Here is a 20,378-nt window from a genome sequence, read left to right on the forward strand (position 1 = left end):
TCTCTCTCTTTGATTTGATCTGTTATAACTTTGGGCAGTCTAAAGTACTCACATGTTTTTTGCTGTCTGACCAAAGACTACAGCCCAAAACATGAAACTAATTGATCGTTTTCAACAGCAATAATAACCACAATATATGGGTTTCTGGTTGGTCTATTGTTTATGTTTTGTGCCTCCAAAATGGCAGACTGATGACACTTCTTTGTGAAAACTCTCTATAACACAGTAAGAGAACAACAGTATTTGACAAAAAATTATGTCCAAATTCATAGCACTGAGCAAAAACTATCCAAATGACCCACTACTTCTGATGAAATTTTCAAATGTGCATTTGAAGTACACATTACTATCCCATGAAGCCACAGGAGAGAATTTATGAATGAAGCTGAAGCAACTGATGCTTTGTATTCACAAAGCAAAAATCATTTCCACGTCCACTGAAAAAAAAGTACAGTTTAAAAATTATTGTAAAAAAAAGTACTTTACAATAAGGCGGCATTAATTAATGTTGTTCACCATTAGTTCAGGTAAACTAATGGGATAACTAACACAATAATATATTTAGTTAACATTAGCAAATATTAAATAAGTGCTAAGAATGTGTTGTTCATTGTTAATTTAGGTTAATTAAAGCATTAACTAATGATAAGAAAAGCAACCTTATTGTATGTGTAATCATGTTTAATATTCTGGAGTTATTATCTAGATTTTACTGTTTGGTTTATTCAGACCATACCAAACGTGGGCAAAAATCAAGCTAAATAACATCAAGACAAAAGCTGGCCGTGTTTTACATTATGTAATTTTACCAAATGTCATGGATGGTAGAGAGCGTCATTAGATGTACAAGAGTGGTTGGCTAACTCATACTGTACTAAAGAGATCTGGCGAGTTAGACAACATTATTAAACATATGACTGATTTGTATGATACACCACACTCCATGGCGTAACCTCCTTTAGGCTCAGATCCATACAGCCAAATGCAGAAAGTAAAAGTGTATTACCCGCATCATGATTGTACTGGCTCGTTCCAAATTGCATTGCATCACCGTCTATTCCTAGCTCTCTGTCAGAACCAATTATGCCAAAAGAAACATCAGGTTCTACTTTTAGAAACAAAATGCTTTTTATCCATCTTGTTCGTGATGTACCCAGCACAACAAAATCAATACTATACAACTACATCTCCATAACAAAGTCTTTTTTCTGTTGTGAGTACGGGCTGCTGCTTTACACTATTTTTTTTAATAAGACATATATGACATTGCACTTTTATCTACTGCGAAAAAAAGCAAAAGGGGGGGAGGCACTTTAGAAGTCCTCATCAAATTTTAGGAAATACAGTACAAATACAGTAACAAAATCTTTGGTGAGTGAGCTAAAAATGTTAAAATAATGATATATTTAAAAAAAATCAAGCAGGTTGCAGTTTTTGGTCCCTAACTTAAGCATTTGTTTTAACCATGGCAACAGCATCATCATCATCAAGATATTACTGTACTTTGTGTATGTGTGTGAGTGTGATTTCAACAATGTGTGTGTGTGGTATGCGTCTTAAAATGTACACAAAAAAACTATATATATATATATATATATATATATATATATATATATATATATATATATATATATATATATATATATATACGCATATAAACCCTTTGCTGGGTAGATTACTAATTTGTAGCCCATTCTTAACACATATTGCATAAAAATAGTACATAAGAATTGTAATCTGACTAAATTAATTTTAGATTACTTTTAACCTAAAACTTGTTTATCACATGAGTTTGATTGTTTACAATATTGATCTAAGAATAGATAAAAATAAATAAAATACAGTTCATCCTTGTTATGAACAACATTATATATACTCACCGGCCACTTTATTAGGTATTTCTTATATTTCTTATTAGCCAATCACATGGCGGCAACTCAATGCATTTAGGCATGTAGACATGGTTAAGACAATCCGCTGCAGTTTAAACAGAGCATCGAATGGGAAAGAAAGATGATTTATGTGACTTTAAAGGTGGCATGGCTGTTGGTGCCAGATGGGCTGGTCTGAGTATTTCAGAAACTTCTGATTTACTTGGATTTTCACGCACAACCATCTCTAGGGTTTACAGAGAATGGTCAAAAAAGAGAAAAATATTCAGGGAACAGCAGTTGTGTGGGTGCAAATGTCTTGCTGATGCCAGAGGTCAGAGGAGAATGGCAAGACTGGTTTGAGCTGATAGAAAGGCAACTGTAACTCAAATAACCACTCGTTACAAGCGAGGTGTGCAGAAGACCACACTGAGTGCCACTCCTGTCAGCTAAGAACAGGAAACTGAGGCTGGGGCAGTTCTGGAGGCAAAAGTGGGTCCAACCTGGTACTAGTAAGGTGGACCTTCTAAAGTGGCTGGTAAGAGTATTTTTAAAATGTATTAAATTAGCAAAACAGTTCTTTAAAATGTTTTCATATTTCACAGTTTGCTTTTAAAATGCAATAATTGTGAGAAATCTGCTAATAGATGGAGGCTTGAGTCAACACATGTAGAGCTGAAGAACCTCAATCTCACCTGTCGCTTTCTTGTTCTTTGATTGTAAGGTCAATGGGTTTGATGTCGATAGAGTCGGTGTGCTTCACGAAGGCTGATATGTTTCCAGCGTGTGGCTCTGGTTGAAAGCGAGCGAGTTGGAGATGACAAAATGGCCCACTGCTGAGAACTACAGGACTGGTCATGTGGAAACTACATCTGCCTGCAGACAGATGACTGGAGCTGGGCTTCAGCAGCAGAAAATGTCCTGGTGAAACACAGGATAGTCTTACTACTTTCAATGATTAAACTGAACTAATTGAACAAAAAAGCTCTGTGCACAATATATTTTTTTAAGATACGTAAAGGGAAAGATCACCTACAAATGAACTTTTGAAGAGTTCAGATGGCAGAGACAGCTAAATGACATTTAAAATATTCTTCTAAAACATACAGTTTTCTTAGACCAGGGGTCACCAATCCTGGTCCTGGAGGGCCAGTGTCCCTGCAGGATTTAGCTCCAACTTACCTCAACACACCTGCCTGGATGTTTCAAGTATACCTAGTAAGACCTTGATTAGCTTGTTCAGGTGTGTTTGATTAGGGTTGGAGCTAAAATCTGCAGGACACCGGCCCTCCAGGAAGAAGTTTGGTGACCACTGTCCTAGACTCTTGTGTCTGTGTTCAGTAATTTCACTTTTATGATAATGAATAGCTTCTTTTCCACTTAACTACTGAACATAGACATAGGAGGCATTATCCATATGGTTTTTGCATCTGACCTCTTAATTTATTCATCATTTTTTCACCTTAAAGTTGTTCCAAACTTTATGAATTTCTTTCTTCTGTTGAACACCAGTAGCCATTGACAACCATAGTATGCCAAAAATACTATGGAAGTCAATAGCTTTGTACATTTCTTTAAATATCTTTTTTTGTGTGTTCAGCAGAAAAAAAAGAAACTGTCAGTGTATTGGACTTTAGATTTCATCTCATCATGACCTTTATTTTGATATTCATTTTGGGCTATGAATTTGAATTTCACCTCTAGTTTATCCTGGCTTCACTGAAAAAATGATTCATTGGATTGACAAGGATTTAAGGTAAGTGATTGCAAACTGGGCTGAATTGAAACAAAAATAAGTTGATCATAACTAAATTTAACTTGTTTGTGTTACGTATTGAGCAACTTTTTAATTGAAAAAGCTGTGCGCTGCAGTGCATCCAGAAAGTATTCATAGCGCTTGACTTTTCACTTTTTTATTTTACAGTCTTATTCCAAAATGGATTAAATTCATTTATTTCCTCAAAATTCTACACACAATACCCAATAATGACAATGTGAAAAAAGATTTTTTGAAATTGTTGCAAATTGAAAAATCACATGCAATGCAATTACTTACCTTGAAGAAAATTGTTAATACAATGAATCATTTTTTTTAGTGTTCCTGTTTTAAGAGGAAGAAAGCCAAATTACAGTAGGTTAGTGTTCACAAAGGCCTCTACTATCTAAGCCCATCTTACATTTCACGGCCCATTGAGATTAAACGTCTGTAAGTAATTGTTTAATCTAGAAGTGAAGTTTTATTTAGCATGTAGTTGTTGGATACTTTTAATACAGGGGTCTCAAACTGCCATTTGCGGCCAACCCTCATCCTCCATCCATCCCACAACTGACTTTAAAAAAAAATCACGAGATTCGGCCCAACAAAACATATTTTTGAATTACTATAATTGTTGTGCAGTCGCATAAACACTTATGGTTTTGACCTCCACCTACTGTATTATATACTCCGGTTACTTTCGGTTTCTCTCAGTGTGCGGCCAAGAGTTAAACATTAAAATACATGTCCGTAAGTGCTCTATCTTTTAAATATTCAAGGAACATTTAATTATAATCAGTTTTATACAACTTGTATTTTGTTGTACAAATACCTGCTTTGTCTATGTGAAATTTACATTTGTGTATTTTCTTTTTGTTAGTAGTTTCACACTTGTCATGACTAAACTTCACAACTGAATTTATGTGCTCATGGAGTTTATAGTAAATGCGTTCAGCAAATTTTTTAAACATCTAATGGTCAGAGAAGAACCTGAATGTACACTAGTTATTGTTAGATCTGATTTGAGCTTCAAAATATAAGAGTGAAGAGAAGCTACCTTCAGATTTTCCAGTGGAGTAATCTCTGATAGGCTGGGTGTCGCGTCTGTTAGATCTGTGCTGCTGTGCTGAAGTGATAAACCAGTCTCCTCCAGTGCTGTGACTGGATAATGTCCAAGAACACGGAGACTCGAAATCACAGAACGAAACTGAGGAAAGATGAAGTTGCAACATATCAGAGGGTTAAAGGGACGACACTACTCACACTGCAGTAGCATACGATGACCAAAAATGGCAATAATAAACAAAGAAAAGATTAATATGTATGGATATGTGGAACTGCAAAGTTAAAATAGCATATATGTCAGCAACACAGACAGGTCTGGCCTTATGGAAAAAAAAATAAACACTGAATCAGACACTATGGAAAGACAAAAGTCAAATGTCTAGAGATTTGGTATTCTCCTATATAAATAAATATAGATAAAAGATATTATTCATTCATTTTACTTAGGCTTAGTCCCTTTATTTATCCAGCATATGTTTTATGCAGCAGATGGCCTTTCAGCCGCAACCCAGTACTGGAAAACACCCTCTTACATTCAAACACTTACACTACAGCCAATTTAGTTTATTCAATTTAACTATATAGCATGTCTTTGGACTATGGAGGAACCCAGAGCACCGATAGCAACAAAGGGAGAACATGCAAACTCCACACAGAAATACCAACTGACCCAGCCAGGACTCGAAACAGCGACATTCTTGCTGTGATGTGACAGTGCTAACCACTGAGCTATCTATCCATTCACCCATCCATCCGTCCGTCCGTCCGTCCGTCCGTCCGTTTGTCTGTCTGTCTGTCTGTCTTTCTATCTATCTATCTATCTATCTATCTATCTATCTATCTATCTATCTATCTATCTATCTATCTATCTATCTATCTATCTATCTATCTATCTATCTATCTATCTATCTATCTATCTATCTATCTATCTATCTATCTATCTATCTATCTATTTTAAAATAAAAGACAAATTTAAATACAAAATATTACAGTTTTTCTCAGTCGCTTTGTTGCATTTCTCACAACATTATTTACATTTGAACAACAGTTAATGCATTTCTTAAAACAATTAGTACAAACTGCAAAACCTAGTAGATAACCTGTAAAAGCGTGTCACTTGCTCAAAATGGATAGCTCATTCCTCAAAAGCAAGTATTGTTGCCAATGAAAGTGTCAGTATCATAACTGAAATGAACTTAAACACTAAAAACTGAACTACCCTGATCCAGTTACTATGACCATTTATGTGAAGCTGCTTTGACAAAATCTACATTGTAAAAGCGCTATACAAATAAAGCTGAATTGAATTAGATTGAATCATTAAGATGAAAAGTCCTGACACCATTGTTTATGAACAAGATAGTCAAATAGCTTTGTTATCTTTCCATTATGACAGTTTACTCTGTAATTTTTTTCCGATGCAATAAAGTCAGATTGTGATGAAACTTCCTGAAAATGCTCAATACAACACTGTATACTATTTGCACAGCCATTTGAAAACTGCTGCATTTAGTGAGGTACGTTTCACATTTTTACGGCATTTGTCCTTTGCAATTCTAATTTATTCACAATTTGTGCAAAAGAATAAACACACCCTTATTTACAACAAACATAAACTTCCTTTGGGTAGAACTGTGCACAACTGTACACAATATTGCAGTACATATTGGAACTGAACCTACAACAAACACAAGTCTTTAAATCATTCATGAAACTCAATTTAGAAGACATTTTCAAGAAAAACAAAAAGATTTAAAGATTTTTATTAAATTTGCTTGACCGATTCTTAGTTTTATATGGAATGACTATTCAGCATTCACAAGTTTAGTTCATTAGACTGACATGACATAAGTAAATGATATAAAACAGCAGAGAGTTGTATGAAAGCAATTGATGCATGTCCAAAATCATTTGCGATTTGTTGGAAGGAATGAGAAAGTGCTATGAGAAATGCATTAACTGTTGAGCAAATGTAAATAGTGTTGCGAGAAATGCACAAAAGCCACTGAGAAAAACTGTAATATCTATTTATACTGTACTTTGTGTATCAATACAAAAAAAAACATTAATATTTGACATGTTACATCCATCGACAATTGTCTATTTTACTTGTATTTTTCAGAAGTCATAACCAGTAATGTTGTTGCTGCTGATTTTAATATCATCATCAAGCATGACATCATTTATTTCTCCCAGTATTGTTTAATATAAGAAAATTTAAAACAGCAACATTTTCTACAAACAAAAAATATAAAAGTGTTTCTCTCTCTTTGATCAATTTCATGCATCCTTGTTTTTATCCAGAAAACATTATCTTTCGAATGATCTGCTAGTAATTAAAAAGCCTAAGAAAAAAATTGCTTTCTTGTTTTTGGGATTTGGGAGGACAATTGGGTTCACACTGGAACAGCCTCAAGAAAGACGCAATTAAACTGTATTTTTTTAAACTCTCTGTTGCTCTGAAGTCCATCCAAAAACGGAAAAATATAATCAAATTAAACAGTCAAGACAAGGGTATGTCAGTTTGGACAAGAGCGAGAATATCTTGAGGGCTTTCTGTTTGTCATCAGGCATTCCAGTGGAAAGATACAGACAAGTTAGCTTTGGAATGGTGCAAGACTATTGATGAAGAATGACCGCAAAGAGGGAAACCACAAAGCCCCTCTGACATTCGAGTGAAAAGTCTCGACGGGAAGTGCCCTGGGTGGAAATCTTAACCAAATCAATGATTCTTCTCAGTTCACTGTGGTGACTCCAATGACAAACTCCATTTAGGAAAAATAGAGAGAAACAACAGGAAGAAAACCACTGGAGAAGGAATGAGAAACAAATGAATAATCAGTGCTTTACCATCGCTGTCTTCTGCTGGACTGGATTGAAGAGGATTTGGATGCACTGGGTCTTCTGCAGCTTTTTCCAACAGAGCACAACTGCTCCTCACAACTAGAGAAAGACAAGAGGAAGAAATGTCAATCACAGCATCACAGAACGTGCTTGTTCTCTTGTGATGTTTTTTAAATGGATTATAAGATAATAAGACCAGTTGGATTTGGGGCAGCAGCTTCAAATAAGTTATAGAAAAGAGTACTGAAGATGTCCTTACCCATGTTCTTAATTTGATAATCAGTTCTTGATTTGATATAGATTTAATACAAACGCTGCTTTAATACAGGGGTTCCCAAACTTTTCAGCCCACAACCCATAAAATTACAAATTCCTCCAAATTCCTCAGAGTTGGTTGTAAATATACAAACGTTGTACACACATCAATAGGCCGATATAAACATGAGCATGTTGACAGCACAAAAAAATGCAACAGTCTAACAACCATATCAGTTTTATAGTCATTTATATATTTGTTTAATGTAATATTACCTCAACTAAAGAGACGGGTGGACACAATGTTTTCAGTCTATTCTTGGTTAAATTTTAGGGACCGCCACTCATAGATCATCCTCGATGTTCAGTTGTGGCCTGTATTTATTTTTAATGCATTTGATTGTCATAAAGGCTTCAGAAAGTTTAACCTGGTGCAATAAAATAACCTGCTGCAGCTGATGCTATTGCTGTGCTGTTAATCTAATGTAACACACCAATTCTATGAAAAAAAAATTAAAGGCTAATGGCTTTTCATCTGCATGTTTTTTTTTACTAAAAACTATTTAAAACTATTAAAAACTATGATTTCTATCTTCCGTGGGTTATTAATGAAATATGGTAATTCTCATAGTTTAATAAATTTTATTTGTCTTCCAGAAATCACCAAGAGACCCTCACTTAGGAAACTGCTTTAATAAACAAAGACATCATTGTTGAAATGGTGAATTAATAATAATACAATATATATATATATATATATATATATATATATATATATATATATATATATATATATATATATATATATATATATATATATATATATATATATATATGTTATATATATGTCTTTTGATGTTCCTAGAGTGTGCATGTGAAGATTTAGCTCAAAAATACTCAACAAATATTGCTTCAAAACTCTTAAAAACGGCCCCTTTTAGGCTGTAATCCAGATTTTACATTTTGGTCGCTGTTGCTTTAAATTTGAAAGCGAATAAAAGATGGTGGAGCTATAAATGCTTATGTATCACATAGTGCCATAGTGGCTGCTACTCACTCAGGGCTGTTTATGCTAATGAGGAAGAGATCGTCACTAATGGGCAGGGCTTTCCCACTCTGATGACATGTACATGTACAAAATGAGAATATCATTCAAAGTGTTTCTGCAGGCTGTCTTTATGAAGTGTGATTATAAAAATATAATCAATTCATTTTTACCATTAGAGGCTAAATTCACACACTGTTGCCACAAACAGTGTTTAAACTCCTTGTAAAAGCTTTTTAGATAATAGGTCCCCTTCAAATTCATGGCCTTTTTAGAATAAGTATCAACTAGACCATGGACCACAGACCCATAAACTTCTTACTATTTTCTGTTTCTCTCCACATTCATGGTTTGATACTAACTGCTTTTAAAAATAGCCAAAATAGCTTTATTTGAGCTAGCATAAACAAAACAAAAAAAAAAAAAAGCAAATATGTAAACACTTTAATGGGAATGAACTGGCAAAATCAAATAGAAGTCTCATTCAGACTGTAAAGGGTGATTTGAATCTTTTCTAATCCGATCAGCAGAACATGTAAACACTTGATTTGGATTGGAAACTGAAACTTAAAAGTTCTGCGAACAAACACAAAAAAAACATGATGAAATGCTGCAACACACTCCCTATAAATCATTATCTTACACTTGACTGCAGATACAAGGTAATATGAACACTACGGGGAAATATGACACCAACAATTTAGCTACTTTTCACACTAATTTTATTTACAGAGACATATTAGCAATAAAGTAGGATCATTTTTGTGCAGCTCATTACACAACACCAAATAAATGCTGAAAAACAACTTAACAGTGTCTATCTATGATTTGTAATAGGATATTTGCCTCACCTACTCTATCTATCTTCATAAGAAAACTTACCTCACAGAGTTATGCTATACATATGAAGCAGTGTGCTCAGGTCTGGTTAAGCACAGTTCCACAAAAGAGAAAAAAAGGTCAAATCTTAAGAAAGCTATGAGGCCGTTTGCTTTAGAAAACACTATTGGTTGGGTTTAGGTCAGTGTTTGCTGGTTTAGGTTATTTGTATGTCAACCCCCACCTTTTAGTTTACATATACAAGAACGACATGCATCTAAATCATATAACAAAACGTATGTAAAGAAATGTAGAAAGCAAATTTAGAGGGCTTATGCACGTACTGCATTTTCAATGAGCCTTGGCTGATTTTTATTCATATATTAAATAAATGTTTGTACATTACATGAGCAAATGGCACAATTAAGGTACATGTAGTGAACAAAACAAGCTTACTGATCAATATAAGAGTTAAATATTTCTGTAATTTCATTTCTTCTCCTTCCACTGTCTATCAAATACTGCATTGTTCCTCCAGAATTTCAAACAAAGATGCCTTATTCGTTTATAGGATGGGGATTTCTTACCCCTTGGTAAATATAGCAAGTGCAACACAAAGATTTATATGCCCTCCCCGCTGTCATATAAATAATCAGACTGTCTTTTAAAACAAAGATTAGGCTGTTCTGCATGCTCAGTTTGAAACAGTGAGAACTGTCTATCTCTGCAGCGCATGTCAGAAGATTGCATTCGATATGAAGCAAGTTCAAGTTAATAAATCACAATGATTTTGTTGGGATTGTTTGTGAACCACTCAGAGTCTGGTATTGTTTGTGTGTACTGTAGCACACAGATTTGTATGTTTTTCCTTTCTGCCTACAGTCGTTCCTCACCATTAATGCTGCATTATGTAACATTACACACAGATCAGATTTAGCGGACTCAGAACAGCTGAACACTGTTGAACTATCTAACAGTAAAGATTTGTTTTTTTTTTTTTCAGTTAACATTCATTCATCAGGACCTTCACCTACAATTTTGTACTGTATATAAACAGTAAATGAAAATCAAATTACATTATATAAATACCTTAATCAGGTTTAGTGCTTTCCTCTTTCCAAAATAGCATGTTCTTCATATTTTGATGGTTTAATTAAAGTTGTAGGGTTTTTCTTTGGCCACAACTGTATCCAACTCCTTGTTTTTGCATAAGTACTTGTTGAAACTGTCTACTTTGGTGATCTAGTTTGCTTCTCAAATTCTCTCAAAAACATTTTTGACGAGAACTAGATTGAGTTTGACTGAAGCATGCCACATTTTAATAAATTTGAACAGAATACTAAAAGAAAAACAACAAAATGTCAATGTTTCATCTTGCAGATGATGGCACAGGAAACATAGGAAACAGAGAAATTCTCCACCAGCCATTTATTTTACTTTAAGATCTAGAGAGGTTACCATAGCAAAGAAAGAAAAGAAAAAAACAAACTCAATCCGTTCCATTATTAAAACACAAAAACATTTGATGAAAGCTTATTAACACAGCAGTGGCTCACTATGGTGCGCCAAAATCAGCTCAGTAATGAATATGCTTTGCCAATTATTACTGAATCTTAAGGCCTTCCACAATTGCTGATTTGCACTATCCCAGTCATTTCAGAAACCTAGACCAGATCAATCTCCTTCAGTTAACATATTCCCTTGATTTCAATGGTGTCAACTGTACTGAGTTCAAAAGAAAAGCTTCTGAAGGAAAGATAATGAAGTCATGAAGTGAGATGTAGATGCTAATCGGAAAGCCTAATGTTTGGACAAAAATTATCAGTTGAATTTTGCAAAGAAAGGATGCTGTGCAATCATTCTGAGACATTTAAGATGGCAAAATAGTATAGACATTAATCAAAACCTTTTAAAATCCTCAATTCTTGAAATATAAGTTAATATTTTGAGTATATTGGCATTTGTACACTGTAAAACACCAAATAAAACATATCTGAATTAATATTCATGATTGGACTTGGAAATACATATTAAATAATATCAGTGAAGGTTAAAAGTTAAATGAAGAGTTATTTTTAAATCCACCAACCATTCAGAATGGCTAATGTTGACTGAGCTAATAAAAACAAATCATACATGTTATATTACAATGTTATAATCTTCATAAAATTGAGTCAAGTTTGGGTAAATGAAAAAAAAAGAAAGAAACATGACAAACAAAGAGAGTCAACTTAACAAAAGATTTTCTAAATAATAATCAGTCAATTCTGCTTGCAATTTTTACAGTGTATGACTGACACTTTGTTAGCAGACCCTGAAAAACGAAAACACGGTCAACATGCTTTTGGAGGATGTGGACATTTATAAATTCGATGAAATGGCAAGTGATTCGTTCAAAAATAAATTCCTTGTCAAATCAATGGTTATGCTACACACTCTGCACAAGAGCAAAACAATGTACAAAAAACTGGCATGACAAATTAAAGACATGACGTTATAACCAATGAGACGAGTGACACAATGGCTTCCTTTTCATACAAATGTTTGAAGTATAGAAATAAACTAGAAAGTGGGAAGATACTTAAAACAGTCAACAAGTCCAATTTTAGCAACAAAAGGCGACAGAGTTTGCATGTGTGTGGGTGTGTGTACAGACTCAAATGGTCAAAAGGTCAACGCTCACAAATCACAACCGTATTGCCAATGGGGAATCTGTCATGTGATGAAGTCATGTGATTTACAGCTAAATACACAAACAGACTGCAGCTGCTTAAACGGATCATTAAAAAATGGGCAAGTTAGCAGAATTTCAAGCCTCATAGGTTTTAACTACAAATACTGTGCGCATTCTATTTCCAGTAAATGTCAATATTAACCATATGTACAAATTATAATTAAGTACAGGCTCAAATGAAGTGTAGATTTACTCTGGTCAATAATAGAAATGTTTATTCTTTACCTTTTTCGATAGCTGTCTGCATGTCTAATTTTTTGAACATGATATTTATTCAAGTTCCCAAAATAAAACCTTAATAGCCCTTACTTATTATTTATCTCTATTTAAAATGCAGAGCAATTGCCCAACAAAGCAGTTGAATAATGTAAATGGTGAAATTAGTTTGTAACAATTCTGCAATGTAATAAACAACTTTGTACACATTGTAAAATTGAGGACCTGTAAGCTTAAATATATTGTAAAACCAATGTCTTATATTTCAAAGTGTTTACAAGTGCTCTGCAAAAAAGTTTTCCACCTAAACAAAATAAATAACTTTACAAAAAGAATCAGGAATAAAAAATAGGGATTACACATTATTATGCTAAACATTTCAAGACATCCTGAACAACGAACTTAACAAAAGTGTTTCAAAAGCTGACCAAACCAAATTGCATTGCAAAAAATAAAAATTAATAAACAAGTAAAAATAAATAATTCTGAGCAGATCTAATTGTAATTTTCTGTAAAATCTGTTATCTCAAATCTGCAGATTTTCAGCAAAGTGGCAACATGTCAATCATTAGGGCAAATATTATGTAGTTCAATCTAAAGTTAAGACTGCATTGCAGCAACAGATGACTGGGTGCAGTAAACACTTTTAGAGGTTTTTTCATTCAAAGAACCTTCCATAGTTCCTAGAACTATTGGCAGACGTAACAGTTTTTCAGAATGTTTGCAGGAAGTAAGAAAGATATTAGTTACAGGTGCACCATTTGGGAGAATTAAAACCCACAAAAACACAGATTTGATCACGCCATCCTCCAATCTCCAGTTGTTTATTTTGTTGTTCTTGATGCTATAGACCCTTTTTACATTTCCAGGTGTCTCAGGTGCGGAAATCGTCATAGTTGGGAAAACTTGGAGCGCAGTGAATAGGAGAATATAACAAATATTTTTTTACAATCTTATTTGCTGAAATAATACAAGAAAAACTGTCAGGGTTCTGCCACTCTGGTCATGTAAATTCTTGTTTTGGTGGCAGAATCCGGACACTAGTCATGTCTAATTCTGTCCTGCTGTGCTCGGCTCAAGTTTTCTTGGGTCGAGCACTTGTGTCTGTCGTTGTGTGTGTCTCCGTGTGTCTCCCGCTTGATGCGGCCGCGCAGGCTCTGCGTCCCTCCAACGCGTGTGTCTGTCTGCAGCGTGGTGTTTCATTCCCAGCTTCTCAGTCTTGTTGGTTTTGGTTTTGGTCGGCGCTGGGATGAAGCATGCACGCTGCGTGTGTGAGTGCACGGTGAGTGTTTTCAGTCATCGTGTGCTCGTGTCTTGCGTCTGTTGTCGAAGCACGTGGCTACGTGTTTACATTGTGGTCACGTGCTTTTGTCGTGTGCTTCAGTGTTTTGCTTGTCTTGTCATGAACATGCGGTTAATGAGTTCTCTCATTGGCTGCATGTTCTTGTCCTGTTTTATGTGAGCGCATGGCTTGTGTTGTCTCTCTGTGTCATGCGCTCTCCCGTCTATTGTCTAGTCCCACCCTCCTTGTTAACTCATTATTAGTTTTTCATGTTCACCTGTTTCTGTCAATTTACTTTTGCTTTATAATTCCCTCATGTTTTCTGTTCTGTGAAAGTTCGTCGTCGATAGTTCCCTGTCCTGTTGTGTTTAGCCCTGCCTTGTCCTGCCAGTCCAGTCAAGTTTGTTTGTTCGTTTATTTGTTTTATTAGAGTTTTCCCCCTCGGGGTTGTTTGTTTTGCCTTTTTGTTTTTATTTTATTATTAATAAAAACCCATTATTGCTGAGTCCTCGCTCCTTTTCCCCTCACCGTGACAAAAACTACACGATGGTGTTATAAAGACTTCCAGAATAAGGAAAAAACTGTGTTTTGGATACAATCACAGGATAGAATAACGTTGAATTTACTGTCCTGTTCCATAGACGCTGCATTAGAAACACTTCACTTTTTGTAACTTGAAGCATAGATGATATTATGCTTACATAAATACGCAAGTAGGTAAATGGTCTGAGAATTTTTTTTATAACTATGCAATAACTATTTGATGCAAAAAATCCCTTTTGTGCAGTTTTGTCAAAACAATTTTGCCAATATGCTAGGGTTTTGCTAGTTAAAAAGATGCATGAAACATGTCAAAAGAAGGTTGCAAGAGCTTCTCAGTGTGGAATTTCAATATTGACCACCAAAAAAAATTAAATAGTCACTGAAGCCTTACTTTTTTACTCTAGTCATTCATTCAATTTCTTTTCAGCTTAGTCCCTTTATTAATCCGGAGTCACCAGTGCTGAATGAACCGCCAACTTATCCAGCATTTGGATATATTTCAGGTTGTCCCATCCAGCTCTAACTGTATCTGCTTTTTGCTACCAGAAATGTCTCAACCTTATCTACTGACCATAATGCTGCCATTTCAGGTGTCTTTTTCTTGTGGTAGTATAAAAACTGTTCGCAAATCTAATGACACTGCAAGTGACGATTCTCTCAGACCAAACGGTGATCAGCGGTGTGTATACTGTATGTCACATTTTGGTAACAGTAACCGAGCAGGTACTAAAAAATATCAATGGTAAAGGCAAATAAGGAGACATTGTGGAAAATCACTTTTGAGCGTCTCAACATCTTAATTTCATCCTAAAATTATGCAGAGTTCCCGTTGGAACCTATTGGAAAATAACAGCCTCAAGAAAAGCTGCTTTGGTGGACACACTGCCTTACTGTAACCCCAAGTTAACCCACTTTCAGCTCTGTCCTTCAGCGGGAGCAACTCATTAGCACTTATTTCGCTCTGCCAAGAGAGCACTCTCTGTTTGATTTGCATGTGTGACAATCCTCTGATTTGAGTCCAAGTGGTAAAGCATGGCATCTGGCCTACCTGTTCCACCCAGTTTAGGGCAAAAGAGAAACATCTGACAGCTGGGTTTGGTTAAGCACACACTCTCAGCAGAGACCTGTCACCCCTACCCAACATGATCCACAGTGCAGCGCAGTGAGCCCAGCTGACTCATCTGCTGAGAGAGAGCCGGAGCCTCATCCCTCTCTTTCTATAGAGGATAATGTCGACTCCTAATACTCTCCACTTCAGCTGAGAGGCACACAGGCAATCCTCACCACTGATGTCTCAATCTGTGTGAGAGCTGAGACATTCGATGTGGGTTTAAAAGGGTCAGGAAATGCATCAGATCTATATTATATTTCTGGCAGTTAGATTAAAGGGATAGTTCATCCAAAATCAGAATTCTGTCATCATTTACTTGCTTTAAACAAACTTGTTTCAGCTTCGTTCTTCTGTTGAACAAAGAGCATTCATTCCTTCATCTATTCATTTCTCTTTAACTTAGTACCTTATTTATCAAAAGTCACCACAGTGGAATGAACCGCCAACTAGTCTAGCATGTTTTACGCAGCAGATGCCCTTCAAGCCACAACCCTGTACAGGGAAACACCCATAAGCTCTCACATTCACACACACACTCATAAACTACGGCCAATTTTGCTTACCCAATTCATTTAAACCATATGCTTATGGACTGCGGGGTAACTGGAGCCACACATAAATGCCAACTGGCCCACCTGGAACTCGAACCAGCGACCTTCTTGCTGTGAGAAAGATGCTCTTGACAGTTCCAGAGGTAATTAATAATAAAATAACACTAATACTGAAACGGTTAAGCCATTTTAGAATGACCAAAACAACATTTCAGATGTTTTACAATGTGCTTAGCCTGCTGGTTTGTCCATTCACACACATTTTTATCATCATGATCTCTTTTTTTATGCGCATACAGGAATTTGTTGGATAACAGTGTTTCCATCGCAGTTTATGCACATCTTTTCTTATCAAATAAAAAGTTTAAGTACTCAGTTTTTTATGCGCATTTTTTAAACTTTATGCACATCTTGTCATTTCCATCAATCAATTTTTTATGCGCATGTCCAAAATTCGCATAAAAATAGGTGGATGGAAACATTTAGAAAGTGAGACACTACACTGTGCCGCAACACAGAACATATTGTAATTATGTATTGAAATGTATTGAAAATATAAAAAACTGATAATCATTGGCTTCCATAATATTTATGTTCAACATTCTTCAAAATATTTTCTTTTGTGTTCAGCAAAAACATAACTAAATAATGTAGTAAATTCAGAAATGCAAGCGAATGTCAAGTGGGCAATTTCTGTGTCTGCATGTGTGACGTTTTTTTGAAGCCAGTGCTCAATTACAGCCATATTTGTTTGAGCCCAAGGCAAAAGAAAAGGAATGAATGCTACCGCTATAATTGCAACAATTGTCTGTTTCAGCTGGTAATTGCTCAACCTAGCTGCAATCTTGAGAATATTTGAGTTATTAAGATGAACAAATGTGCTCATTCATTCACTCAAGCTGAGGTCAGAGTAGACCCTGAGCAAGCACATTTTCAGTGGTTGTAATATAACAAAGTATTTGGTGCCATTCAGAGACCCTGACACATTAAAAAAAATAACTTTGTTTTAAATTAATTACAAAAAAAAGATAAAAGTTGTTTGCTTGTAAAAAGCTTAGATAACTTATAACTGATATATATACTCATGCATCATCACTCAAAATGACATCAAATAGACATTGACATAAAAAAAGCCAATCGATTTGATGTCAAGACCTTGATATCCATTTTACATCCACACATAGATGTTCATTTGACAACTAAAATGATGTCACAAAAATAATTACAAGAAAAGTTGAATTTATCCGAAAGCTTCAATTACAACTTACGAATTTACACTGAATTTATATCCCTTCAATGCATGGAATCTACCTTGATGTCAAAACAACCTCAAATTGACATCCAATATTGGCATAGAAAACATGGATAATGGTCCTGTAATATGTTTTATGCGTTTTTTTACTGTGTTATGTTATTATAGAAGTTAAAAATGTATTTGTGCTGACTGGTATGTTGTGGAAACTGTGATACTTATTTTTCAGATTCTTTGATGATAATATAGTTTAAAAGAAGAACCTTTTAAAATAAACATCCTCTGTATCATCATAAATATCCTCAATGGCACGCACACATCCTGAAATAAAATTTTAATTTTTAGGAATAAAATGACTTTTGTCACTTTTCGTATATAAAGAAGTTGTGTTTCTTTAGCTTATTAACAAATTAAGAGACACTTTTATATAAAAAAAAAGTACTTTCCAGTAAATTCATTCTTTTATTCATTCATTTTCCTTCGCCTTAGTCTTTATTTCAGTGGTCACCACAGTGGAATGAACTGTCAACTGTTCCAGCATATGTTTTACACAGCCTTTCCAACTGCAACCCAGTACTGGGAAACATCCAGGCACACTCATTCACACTTATACAGTACGGCCAATTTAGATTATTCAATTGACCTAGGGCTGGGCGAGATGGGCAAAAAGTCATATCCGGGTATTTTTAGGAGGAATGACGGTATACGATATATATATCCGGTATTTTCCTATAAATGGTTACTTGAGAGTCAAAGCCTTGATTAAAACTTTATTAAACAGATTTTGAGTAAAATATAATTCAAACACAAGGGTTTCCCTCCCTGTTATTATCACCTATTATAATTATCATTCTTATATTGTTATTTGTTGAAAGAGTAGCTAACAGCGAGATATATACTTATAGAAAAAGAAATGTTTGGTAAACAATTGCATGTTTTTTTTTTTTTATTTAACTTTTTTAAGTATTAACAGTCGTTTAAACTACCAACTGTTTGTACTCTTGGCACACACAAAAATCAAATCACATCTGCCAGTTAAGGGGCTAAACTAAATAAATGTAAATAAATACAATGGTTAGAATATAATTAGAATTAAAGTCAATATGCAATAACAGACCAGAACGCAGAGCTAAATGTGTTATAATATAAATGTAAAGTAGAGACTATCGTGTAATAAATACTGAACTTATAACCAGTGAATATGAGGTGGTTTCACTTTCAAAATGCGATATAAATTCCCATTTTGGCGTTTTTAATTCTTTTGAACACATTCAAGTCCACTTGTCAATTTGACCCGGCCTCTATGTTCATTCTTGCTGTCAATTGCGAAAGAAATGATTGATAAAAAGTTTCTGACAACCGCTGTGCAATCTGCAGGCACTGTGTGCATGCGTGCACGAGAGGGGGAGTCAGATTTGTCTGGGGAGTCAGATTTCAATACAACACCAGCACTGCATGCTCCTCCATGTTGCGTCAGTGATGGGTCGTTCTTGAACAGTTCGTTAGTTTTAAACAAATCTTTTGTATGACTCAGGTAGTGAATCATTCATAAGCGCCAGCAAGTGGAGCTCCCGTGCTACCTTGGAGTGGTCTGTTTTACATAGAATGCGCACATGTGGCCTCAAAACATATAGATATGAAAGATATTGGATAATCTTGCATCGAGTTGGAGAATCATATCGATATATCCCCAGAACTCGATATACCGCCCAGCCCTAAATTGACCTAGAGTGCATGTCTTTGGACTGTTGGGGAAACCGAAGCACCCGGAGGAAGCCCACACATACACATAGAGAACATGCAAACTTCCACACAGAAATGCCAAGTGGCCCAGCCGGGGCTCGAACCAGCGACCTTCTTGCTGTGAGGCAACCGTGCTGCCACTTTCCAGTAAATTCACTTGTTAAAAGGGTGTACATCTGCAACAAAAAGAGAAAATATGCAAGGCAAGCTCTCATTCATAGGAATGTAAATCAGGCTTTTGCAATTTCCGAAACATAAACTCACATAATTTAATTTTTCTTGTAATTGGTTGCAGCAAAGCTAAAATTATCAAAATTAAGTGTTTAAAAATATATATTTAAAAAAAAAACATGCTACCAATACTTTCACATTCACTTTGTGCCTCTATAGTTTTATAATAAATCAAATGTATTTAATAATTTGTAGTTACTGTACTTCCCAGATGCATTAGAAAATGGAAATATGAACATGTCTTTCTCAGCAAATATAGTATAGCTGCACAAGAGGTCATTGTGAGCATTGAAAAGACATGTACTGTACTGCATGAATGAACTCTGAGGACCAAATGCTCAATGAATTCAAGACATGAAAGAAACAGACTTTCAATTAGAAATGCCAAAAAGACACATTTTCTGTATATGAACCTAAAGACAAGCAGAAAGAACATGATTTATTGAGTAAATCTGACACCGATGCTGGCGAATTGGTTTTGTTTTTCAAAATAATTCAGTCCAGGCCTACTTCGTCTATCAAGGGATCCAGCTTTGCTTGGACTAAAATCAATTAGAAGATTAAAAAAATAATAAATAAATAAAATATGGGAGGACTGTGTACACATGAGAGCAGTTTTGTCCCTTCGCTTTGGAGAGAGTCTGTTTTCATTCAGACTTTTGTCCTGTTGCCAGATCGCTGCAGAAATAACTGCTTACGATATATGAAGGAAGGTTCATCAAAGTAAAGTGTTTCAAGCCTTTACTCGGACTGCATCAATCATTTGTTTATAGAGTTTGTGGTATTATCGTGATAGCAAGAAAAATGTTTGATCACTGGATAAAAGACAGACGTTTTGTCAAGCATGTATTTTTTGAAAGAAATAACTGTTTATTTCAGCTACTGTTAAAAAACTGCATTATATTACAAAGTTTCATCGTTATAGTAAAGACAAAAAAAGTATTTACACGCAAGTACTAAATATGGAAACGTTTTCATGTGCATTTTTGTAAATTTACCAACAAGTGGTGTAAAGTAACAAATTACACATACTCAAATTACTGTAATTGAATATTTTTTA

General features: G+C 35.0%; 1 protein-coding gene across 3 annotated transcripts in view; it reads right to left on the minus strand.

The window, feature by feature from the left end:
• The window catches only part of ltk (leukocyte receptor tyrosine kinase), a 227,415-nt gene that overhangs the window by 142,600 nt on the left and 64,437 nt on the right, over positions 1-20,378 (minus strand). For all 3 annotated transcript variants that reach the window (XM_073927390.1, XM_005158786.6, NM_001006660.1), the window contains 3 exon segments: positions 7,543-7,635; positions 4,685-4,834; positions 2,567-2,792 (listed from right to left, as the gene is read on the minus strand). In XM_073927390.1, the coding sequence (XP_073783491.1) occupies positions 2,567-2,730 (164 nt within the window). In that variant the 5' untranslated portion in view covers positions 2,731-2,792; positions 4,685-4,834; positions 7,543-7,635.

The sequence above is a fragment of the Danio rerio genome, chromosome 17 (genome assembly GCF_049306965.1).
Source record: "Danio rerio strain Tuebingen ecotype United States chromosome 17, GRCz12tu, whole genome shotgun sequence".
In the NCBI taxonomy this organism is placed as follows: Eukaryota; Metazoa; Chordata; class Actinopteri; order Cypriniformes; family Danionidae; genus Danio; species Danio rerio.